The sequence below is a fragment of the Elephantulus edwardii genome, unplaced genomic scaffold (assembly GCF_000299155.1).
Source record: "Elephantulus edwardii isolate Elephantulus edwardi_28Jun2011 unplaced genomic scaffold, EleEdw1.0 scaffold00264, whole genome shotgun sequence".
Classification (NCBI taxonomy): domain Eukaryota; kingdom Metazoa; phylum Chordata; class Mammalia; order Macroscelidea; family Macroscelididae; genus Elephantulus; species Elephantulus edwardii.
Window position 1 is genome coordinate 1,130,256 of NW_006400014.1, and position 11,028 is coordinate 1,141,283.

General features: G+C 35.5%; 1 protein-coding gene across 1 annotated transcript in view; it reads right to left on the minus strand.

The window, feature by feature from the left end:
• The window catches only part of NARG2 (NMDA receptor regulated 2), a 79,544-nt gene that overhangs the window by 18,869 nt on the left and 49,647 nt on the right, over positions 1 to 11,028 (minus strand). Inside the window, exons 9-11 of the mRNA XM_006899639.1 lie at positions 8,574 to 9,570; positions 6,833 to 7,008; positions 524 to 653 (exon numbers count right to left, since the gene is read on the minus strand). Coding sequence (XP_006899701.1) covers positions 524 to 653; positions 6,833 to 7,008; positions 8,574 to 9,570 — 1,303 coding nt within the window. The remainder of the gene's footprint in view (positions 1 to 523; positions 654 to 6,832; positions 7,009 to 8,573; positions 9,571 to 11,028) is intronic.

An 11,028-nucleotide genomic window follows, 5' to 3' on the forward strand; every position in this document is an offset into this window, starting at 1 on the left:
TTAGAAAACCAACCCCCTAAAATAAATAAAATTACCCAAGAATTAAAGACAAAATGTTTAAGAATCTGCTTAGTCAGTGCAATTTAAACCCTTTTATTCCCTTCAAAAAACAAAGTAAAAAGCCATTCTGTCAAGACACATGAAATACTGAGGTTTAAAAGATTATTAAAGCCTTGATTTCAAAATACATGTTTAAGCTAATTAGCACTTTTAAAAGAAACTTGCTAGAAAACATCTGTATTTTAATGTGAGGGAAAATAAATATTTTTAAAAGAAAAATATTTTGTTGACATTCATGTACAACTAAAAGAGATAAGGAATGAAAATATTCAATATTCACAGGTCTGTCCAGCCACTGAATTCTGAAATAGCAATTGTGGTTTAGCAGAAAGGAATGCTAGCAATCATAATATTGAAAACATCTAACTACAGAGTGGAAATCTCTACAAAGGAGTTAAAAGTTGTATTTTCAAGGGAATTTTTTTTCAAAAAACCAGACCATCAATCTTCTTTGATAACTTACCAACATAAAATGAGCTGTTGGAATGCAATAAACTTTCAGTCCACAAGCGACAAAGTTCACTTTCAGTCAAAGCTTCAACTCCGTAACAAGCCTGATACTCCACTTTTGGTAGTACATAAACCGGAAATTGCTGCAAGACAAGGTTATTTTTTCAGAGACCCATTAATTTACTAGCAAATACATTCTGCCTATACGATAGAACTTTGAAGTGATTCAAAAGGTTCTTTCATGACCCATGGAAACAGGGAAAGCCTACTGGTTGTAAAGCAACCAGATCTCTTCTGTGGAGGATTTGACAAGGAATAGTGCCCTGCTCAAAAATGGTACAGTTTAAGTATGTGTCCTCTACCACTTCTGAGTGGACGTCAATGACTATCAAGGTAAGAAACAGATGGATAAAAGAAATCCTCCCCTAAATCCAAATCAGCATATCGCCCATGTATGCACTCCAACATTTATCCCTCCCCCTGCTTTCTGTCAAGAAAGATGACTAACAGCAGAATCCTTGGAAACTGAATCTTAAGTTGCAGAATTGCCCAAAGCTTAAAAGTCAGGTGTTAGGAAACAATAACTGTAATATATGAAAATAGTTTTCAAGTGGATACAAAAGGTAAAGATTCAGGATTTTGCCCCTTTCTGATTTTTTGAAGAGTCTCAATTTCTTAAGACAGAAATACTCTGTAAATGTATGAGCATTAATATCTGTGAATATAAAAATCTTCATCAACACAAAAGCTTTATTTTAGACACTAAGTATTATGTATCCTCCCCCAAATCATGCTGAAGTCCTAAGTATTCTACCTGTGTATAAGACCCAGCTTGGAAACAAGGTGTTTTCTTTCGTTATGATAATAAGCCCATATGGGAGTGGGGTGGTCCTAGACCTAAATCCTTCTGACTAGCTGTTGTTAATATGTATCCTGAGTTGGATTTGACTCGTAGCTGACACTCTAGTGGGTTTTCAGAAGCAGAGATTGACCATCTTTCTCCTGCAGAGCAGCTGGTGGATTTGAACCATGCACCTTTGGGTTAGCAGTGCAGCTCCCTAAACCTAGGCCACCAAAGCTTCCATATCTCCCTTGTCTTATAAAAAGAGATAAACACACACACACACACACACACACACACACACTCCCCTCCTTGTGACAATGAAGGCAGATGCATCTATTAGCAGCAAAGGAATGTCAAGGACTCTAGCAACTAGGAGAGAGGACTACAGGAAGAACCAATAGCCCCAACACCCTTGAACTGTAAGAAAATAAGTGTATGCCCTTTAAAACAACTCCTTTATGGTATTTTTTAAATGACAGCATTAGGAAACTAAGATACTAAGTATCTGACTAATTATCCATTCAGAGTTTATTGGTCAGTACATGAAACTAAAGTCAAACTACTGTACTCATTAGTGGTTTAAAAGAAGATCTATATATAGAATAAGATCTTTGTAAAGTAATAGAATGTTAGCTATATTCACTATCTTATTTCTGCCAAGGAATATTCTTTTAAGAGGAGTCTTTTCTGTTTCTAGCTACAGAAAGAAAAATATATGATTTAAGGGAATTATGCAAAGTACTTTTCAAATTGTCTCAAGCTGTCTTCATTTATATATTTGAAAATATTTCATCAATATTTTTAAATTCTTGATTTTCACAAAGTGGCAAACCTGCACAATGGTAACAGGAACAATTCAAGTGCAGTAAAATTTTCATTTATCAACAGCAAACAAAACTGATATATGAACCTTTTGAGAGGTATAAAACGAAAAACTGTGCTGCTTAAATTTCAATGTGCATATAAATAACTTGGTTGGTTGTCTTAAAAAACACAGATCCTGGAGAGGAGCTCAAGATTTTATATTTTTGACAAATTACTCTTCTAAGGACTATTACTTTGAGTAATCAACCTTCCACCGAGTTTCTGAGGCATCTAAATCTATAAAGACGAGAAATCTCTTAGGATAATTTGTTTGTTATAAGTATTTGCATAATAATTCTTTGCAAACTGATACCCTGTATAATAATTTCTTACAATTTTAAATTAAACAGAAACTAGGAGCTCTGGTGGCCTAGTGGTAAGAATCTGCACTACAATCCTACAGGCAATTGATTCCAATTCACCAGATGCTCTGTGGAAGAATGGGCAATCTCCTATCATGCAATTTATTGTCTCTGAAAACCCAATAAAAGGTCTGGTATGGGTAGATTCTCACTTGAAGGCACACAACAACAGAAAAAAAAAGAAAAGCCTAAAAAGATAAGACATTTTCTCATGAGCACACAGCTAGTTTAGAGCAGAGTTAGGAAAGAAAGAATATAAAGAAATGTTCCCTATCTAGGTGATGAATGGGAAATGTAGTATGCTCTTGTTTGTAAAATTTTTAAAATTTAAACAAATATAAAACTTTTGAAAATAAAATACTTTGGGGGATTTTGAGTGTACTGTGCCATGAATAAAAAGAAGCCCAGAGTACCATTTTAATTTCTGTATGTATTCTACTGCCATCTCCAGGAAGCCAGTAGAAAGAAACATCATTCTTAAGCATTTCAAAATTGTAGTGAAATGTTAATGAAATTTTTCATAGCCTAAAATTAAAATTCATTATTTCCTCATCTCTTGAGTGGTAGAGGTGATTCCTTCTTTCTCTGCCTTCTGATATTTTATATAAATCTTTTAAAGTTTTACATGTATTTCTAAGTAGATGGATACATTTCACAGTTAGTAAGTATCCCCTTCACAAGAGAGGAAGACCCTGGACAAGACGGATTGATTCAGTGACTAGGGTAATGGGTGTAGGTGTGCTGGAGACAATAAAACTGGCACAGGATAGAGCAGGGTTTAGGGCTGTTGTACATAGGGTCACTATGAGTCGCAGGTGACCTGATGCCAAATAACAACAGTATACCCTCATTAATGCCAATAGATAGTTTCTACATTTCCCTTACATTTATCACCTTCATAATTCTTCTATCTAGACTTGAAATGACAATATGAATTTTAAAATAAATGGATCTAAAATCTTCAAACTTTTAAGGATATAGCACTTAGAAAGTTTTTGTTAATTGAGACAGATGATAACAGAAATGTCACTTAGTATTGTTGTTAGGTGCTGTCAAGTTGAGTACAGATTTCATTGTTAATATAGAACTCAGTAAGCTCCAGATTCATCCTGTGGCCTAAATGAACCTTCTTTATTTCATTCCATTTTGAGACTGGCTGCTATTTTAAAGTTTTATTTAAAGATAGTGCAACATAAACAGACATGAACAAAGAAAAACAAAAGAGAGATGAGGTCAAGTATTAGGTTCTTGGACATCAGAGGTTGAAAAAAATAAGTATCTTAGAGCTTTAACTAACTAAACAAATTTAATTTTATATGGGAAATTGAGATGTATTTCAAAAATATTGTGGGTTTGGTTCCAGATCATCACAATAAATACCATGATCAAGCAAGTTGCACAAAATGGCCAGTCTCCTCATACATATTAAGTTATGCTCATACTATACTAGTTTACTGAGTGTGTAATTCAGCATTACAAATAGCCTGTAATATTGTTGAGTTGTAATAAAATATGATGAAGAAACATGAAGAGAGCACATGCTGTTAGAAAAGTGGTGCTGACAACATTTGTTCCACTTGGGTTGCCACAACCGCCACAAATTTGCTTCAAAAAACCAACATCCTTCATGAAGCACAATAAAATGAGGTACCTGGGGTTGCTGTAATGCTGAACTTTGTACCACTGGGGTGTCAAATGCCATAAAGGTTAACCATGGTAGATAGTGTTTGTTGGAGCCCCCAGTTTAAGGCAGGTTTGGAAGCAGGTGTGGCATCCTTTTTTTAAAAAAAAAAAAAATAAAACATTCTTCTGGAAACTCTTACGAACTTTGAGAAATGACAATACTTATAAGACAAGCTTCAGGTCTTTTGTTCATAAAGTCGCTCGACTTGACAGCAATTAACAACAACAACGTACCTGTATTAATGAGTATGAATTATTACCTAAATTTTAAATACATAACTACTTTAGAATTTCTGGAACTAGTGCTTCAATTTTTCTCAAAGTTCCACTTTCCATTCTTTAATGCCATCCTTTTCTCTATCTCTCAATTTTATCTCATTTATCCTATAACCATTTATTGAGTTTCTATAATAGACGTATCCATATATAGCGAGATCTATAGAGATATATTAACAAATAGGATATAACTTTAAGAGGTTTATATTCTACTAAGGGATTTAACACATACTGTAAGCACATGGTAAGGAGAGACCAGTTCTTAGAGAAGAACGTCATGCTTTGCAAGGTGAATGGACAGCGCAGGAGAGGAATACCCAGGGTGAGATGGACTGACTCAGTGATTGGAGAAATGGAATTAGGTCTGTCAGAGAAAATGAGATTGGCTTGGGATAGGGCAGGGTTCAGAGCTGTTGTACATAGGGTTGCTATGAGTCTTAACAGCTTTGGCACTAAGTGGTAAGGAATTGCTGGCAATGTAAAGGTAAGTCGTTCAAATCTACCAGCTGCTCCAAAGGAAGAAAGACAGGCAATCTGTGATTTACTGCCTCACAAAACCCACTGGAAGGTCAGCTATGAGTTGCTTCCAACTCAATGATATACAACAGTAACACAGGATTTAAAGGTAGCACTGGTGGTACAGGACCCATTAGGGTACAGGTCTGTCTGTTGGTCACTTTGGGTAGTAGTCAACTCAGTGGCACCTAATAGCAACAGTAACTGGAGTTACAATGAATAGGGATCTGTGTGTTGACCCAAAAGTAGCACCCGTTTTGGCAGTTATGAATCCACCACTGGTTCTGCATAAGAAAGATGGGCAATCTCCTCCTGTCAATTTATAGCCTCCAAAACTTCCCGTGGAGGTCAGCTTTAAGTCGGTTCCAACTGAAGAGCAATAACTATATTTGAGTTGAAGGGATTTAAATGATGTAAATGAAATTACTGAGTAAAATGATAGATGCAACACAACCATTCACTGAAAATTTTAATCTTGATTAGACAAATCAGAAAAATTTTTAAAATATCCCATTTAGATTATTCTTTCGGGTTCACTTCTTTTGGCATATTTACATAAAAAGTTCTCTTCTATATATGTACTGACATATATAAAATGCACTGAAATTAATGAAATTAATGACAATGTCTTTATGAAGTATGTAAATTTTGCTTGGGTTTTTTTCCCCAAATTATAAAACAATTTCTAAATATAGATAAATAAGAAAGCAGTAGATTCACAGAAGAAGACGTGAAGGAAATGAGGCTAGCTCCAAAATAAATTAGTAAGGAAGAATAAAAGAAAAAAAATTTTTTTAAATATAGCCTCATGACAGGAGTACAGCACAAAGGCTGTATAGTGGAGTGGGCCTGGGGGGAGGGATTGTAAAACAATCTTTTCAAACAGAAGAGTGAACTTGGGGGGGTGGGGGAGAGGATGGGCAGGGAGAAAAGTACAACACTCAATGAACGTAAATCCAAAGTCTCTGTAAATTTTCATTAAAATTAATAATAATAATAATAAAAAGAAAAAACCATAGCTTATAGATGGATATTGATACACTAGAAAGCAAGAAAGAGATGATCATAAAGTGATCTATCACAAATTTACACAAAGAAAAAAGGTATCTTAAGAAAAATTAAAGGGGAAAAATGTCAATATTTCTTACAGAATCAATTATAGAATTATAATACAGAATTGCCTTTTTACTTGTCGGAATTCAGTACTTCCCTTTGCACCCACGCAAATCAAACCAATCTCCAAAAGGACTACACATTTCTAAACGTGGAAAGAATTTTAAATTATCAAAAAACCAGTAACTTGAATTGTGGGAAACAAGTTCTTAACTATGAAAAAACATTTACATTAAGCCCCTACAAAAATAAGAGGGGAAAACCAGAGAGATTTGGTCAATTAACAATCCTGAAAAGATTATTTAGTGTGTCAAAGCTCATTTTTCAAAATTTGGATTTCTAAAATATATTATGAAAAGCTCCAAAGAAAGAGAGAAATGGGCCCATATGTCATAAAAGAAATCCAAATTCACTGGGACAGCAGGAATAAAATCCAGTCATGGTAGTTTTCATCACAAAATTTAGGTAATTTTGTGCAAGAATGTGACAGGCACTAATAACTATTATACACAAGGAAAAATCTTACTTTATTAAAATTAGTTCCACTATTTTACTAAAAAGAAAGAAAAAAGGTCCTTAACCTGGAAATAGTACTGTAAATGTGATCAAGAATTTAAACTTTATAATAATGGCATACCATATCCTAACTTCCAAAATAACTTACTCTTCTGATTTTCTTCCGTTTTTTAGAACGTGGTCTTGTCTCTATCCTCTGGACACTGCAACGCACGAGTAATAACAGGTCTTGAAGACTAAATAACTTATAAACAAAATTTCCTTCCTGAGGAGCTAGATATTCTGACGTATCTTCAACAAAGTCCTGAAGTTCATATGGCAATCCTTTAAAAATAATAATTATATGTTCTTACTTAATTTTAAAATATTTAGCCCTTTATCCATTATAATCAAACCAAACCCATCATTGTCAATTCTGATTATTGTGACCCTACTGGGCAGAGGAGAACTATCACGTAAGGTTTCCAATGTTATATATCTTTATAGAAGCTAACTGCCATATCCTTTTCCTAAAGAAGAGGTGGTGAGTTTGAACTACCAACCTTTCAGTTAGCAGATGAAGTCTTAACTACTGTGCCACCAAGGGTTCTTTTTTTTTTTTCCATCATGATACAGCTAAAACCCTCTATTGGTGGGTTAATCATAGAAAAAGTTATTTTTCTTCTTCTATCCACTTTAACTTTCTACTTCCACAGCATCACTGATCCTTTACTATTGTTGAAGTGCAGTGGAGCCCTCAACTAACTGATTACGGTCAGCTCCCAGTTAGGGAGCTCTGGTGGCCTAGTGGTAAGGAGCTGTTCAAACCCACCAGCTGCTCTGTAGGACAAAGACGGACAATCTTTTCGCACGTGATTTTCTACCACTGAAAATCCACTGGAGGGTCAGTTATGAGTTGGTTCTGACTTGATGGTACCTAACAACAACAAATACTTTTTCTGGAGTTGCAGAAAGATGTAAACTAAAACTTGAAGGTACTCTTCCTTTTAACTACTCCTTTAAATAACTCAAGGCAAAGTATAAATTGGTGTAAAAAGCCAATAATCTTAATTTTGGAAGAGCTGAGAGGAAGCCTTGTATTTACTACACAAAGTAAAAAAGAAATATAAAACTGCCATCTAACACTGAGTATACATAAAATTTTTAATTAATCAAGGCTTATGTTTATTTTTCCTATTCTCGTCCTTCATTAGTTTGATGAAATATATTAAAAATTAGTTGCTGCTGAGACTGCTGTAACTTATTTTAACTCTTTGTGTGTTAGTGTAGAACTGTACTCCACAGGGCTTTTAATGACTAATCTTTTAAAGTTGATCACCAGGACTTTATTCTAAGCCGCCTCTGGAAAACCCTTGCCTTTGGTTAGCAGTCAAACATGTTAACAAACATTATTTGAACAAATAAATACCCAAAACACCATTATGGAGTCAATTCTGATTTACAGTGATCCTAAGGATAAAGTAGAACTATCCTGGTAGGGTTCCTAAGCTGTAAGTCTCTACAGGAGTAGGCCCCTTAATTTTTGTCCACAGAGTAGCTGGTACAATTGTACTGTCAACCTTCTGGTTCACAGGCCAAAGCATAATTCACTGTGACACTAGGGCTCCTCTGCATTACTCTAGTATAGCTTAATAGTCACTGTATATGCTGGATAAATACAGGTATTAAAAACCCTTAAATAATTTTAAGTATATCTATATAGAGGGGGGAGAGAGAGAGAGGAAGAGATAGATTTGGGGAGCTACAGTACTAAAATATTTAATAGCTGAAAATGAAGTGATTTTATGAAGATTACACAAGTTACAACAAAAAGAAAGAAATGCGTGAAATCTAAGGAAAAGGAACAGATAAAGCATTTAATAGAATGTACTATGTAACTATTTACTTACGTCCTTTTGGCTTTTGAAATGTAGATGGCCACAGAGATTTTGTCCAACTGGAGGCATCAACTGAAGGAGCAGAGGGTTGCTCAGAAACAGCAGGCTCTCTAGGATTTTCTAAATTCAGTAAGGGCAAGTCAGGCACTTTTCTGGAAATGGGCTTTAAAAGCTCGTCTTGCATTTTTAAAATTTCTCCAACTGGATCAAATTTTTTATATACTCTTTTGATGGGTTTTTTTAGAACACATGACTCTTCAAGGTTACAGGTAGAATCAATCTGGATGTCTACAGAAGGCTGTACTGAAGAAGGATTTGGACTAGTTGGTTTAGAACTTAAATTAGGACTCTCACCAGCTGTTTTCTCATTACTATTAATTTTACAGTCTGTATCAATAATTAAACAGTCTTCATCTGTATCACTACTGCAATGAATTGTATCTTCTATTTTATCTGCTTCTGATGTAACAGTCTTTTCCTTTGAGTTATCTGTATTTTGTAGAATATTTAACCTTTCATCTGCATTTATTTTATCAGGAGCCATATCATCAGAAATTTCCATTTCGTCCATCTTAGAACTTTCTAACTGTAAGGCAGCGGGCATGTTCAAGTCACTATCATGCATTAAACACTTGTTAGAACTGGCTGTTCTAGCTCCACATGATTCAATACCCTGATCATCATTCTTTTTGCTCTCTTCAGGGCCACTGTCTGTACCAGTCACCAGCCGTTTCTCTTTTTGTAACTGTTCCATTAAAATTTGAGATAAACTTCGAGAATTAGCAGAAATGCCTGGTACTTTTGGTGCCACAAGTGAAGTGGATGCTTTGGAGGTTGTGAGAGTGTCTGTCATGCCGGGTCTGCTGGAAGTACTCACTGGACTCGGTGACTTTGATGGTCCGGTGGTAGTTACTCCAAAAGTTTCAAGTTCTGTGACATCATCATCAAAATTCAGATCGAAATTTTCATGAGTTTCAATTTTTCGGCACTCATTAAATTCATGAGACATCTTAAGAAAACATATTAGTAAACTATCAGCATAAAACAGTTTTTAGTTTTTACCCAGTGCCCCCACACCTCATATATAGTCTATGGATCTTGTAAAGTGGACAGTAAAGTCTAATGTTTCCGAAAGGCTCTTTCTTAATTCACTACCATATTGTTTCTTAAGATTCTGTAGATTACCTCTGTTTGTTTCCAGTGATGGAATGCATGCTGAATCACGGAGTATTTTAAAACTTGTTAAGTATGATGGACTTGGACAAATATTATGTGGGATATGTAGTCCCAGTGGACTGACAGTGGGGTGGGAGCAACACAGGGCATAGAAAAATATCCACTTGAACATTTCATAATTCCGACACTTTCTCAATAACACATAAACCCCAAAATAAAATCCACTGCTACTGAGGTGATTTTAATTGACAGTGACCTTCTACTGGGTTTCCGGGGTAAATTTCAATACAAGATGATTGTTCCCCTTTGTCCTGAAGAAGAACTGTTAATTTTAACTGTGAACTCAATATTTCCGTAATAAACACAGGAAACAGTAAATACATTTAACAGGTTTTCTTAACTTACCATACAAAAGCTCAGAGACATAAAAGGTTTACACAATCCCTCTTCCAGGATGCACCTCATACAACAACATCTCAACACAGCACCATGTCACTGAAAACTTTGTTTTACAGTTATACATATTCCTACTCTCATAGCAGAAGGTACTACATATGGAGTATGTATCAACGATTATAAATTAAGATCATGTCAAACCATCAGCAACTAATTTATTCTATTTCAGCTTTCCACTGAAATGCTTATGAGAACATAGACAAATTTGCCAAGTTACAATAGCAAAAGCAAGGAATATTTATGAATTATCATATCCTAAGAGGAATTTCCGATCACCAAAAAATGAAACCACAGTCCAACAGTAAGGATGTATATTTTATATTTTAATCCATGCCTGCTCGAAAAAGTTTTTCAGAAAGACTAGGCTTTAGCTGGCCAAAGAGAAAAGCTTGACGCCACTCTGAGGATGCTGCACATCCAGGGAAGTGTCAGTGTCGCCACTCTGAGGATGCTGTACAGCCAGGGAAGTGGGAAGTGTCAGTGGCCTTTTGGGAATCCCTATAGTCACTAAGTGACTTAACTTCACCATGTACTTGAGGAAAGCACTCTTTTATTAAGTGCTGGGACAAAAGGTATGCAAAATGTGGCTTTCTGTGTTATCATGGTATCACTGAGAATATACTTTGTTCTCACCACTGGACCAATTGGCAGCATAAGGATGGATGGCGAAGGGACTGAGATTGTTCACAGCTTCAGTTTGCTAGGCTCCACAGTCAACACTTGGCACCAGCAGTCAGGAAATCAAAAAGCATATTGCGATGGGAAAGTCTGCTGTTAGGGACCTCTCTAAAGTACTCAGGAGCAACAGTGTCTCTCTGGAGACTAAGGTGCGCCT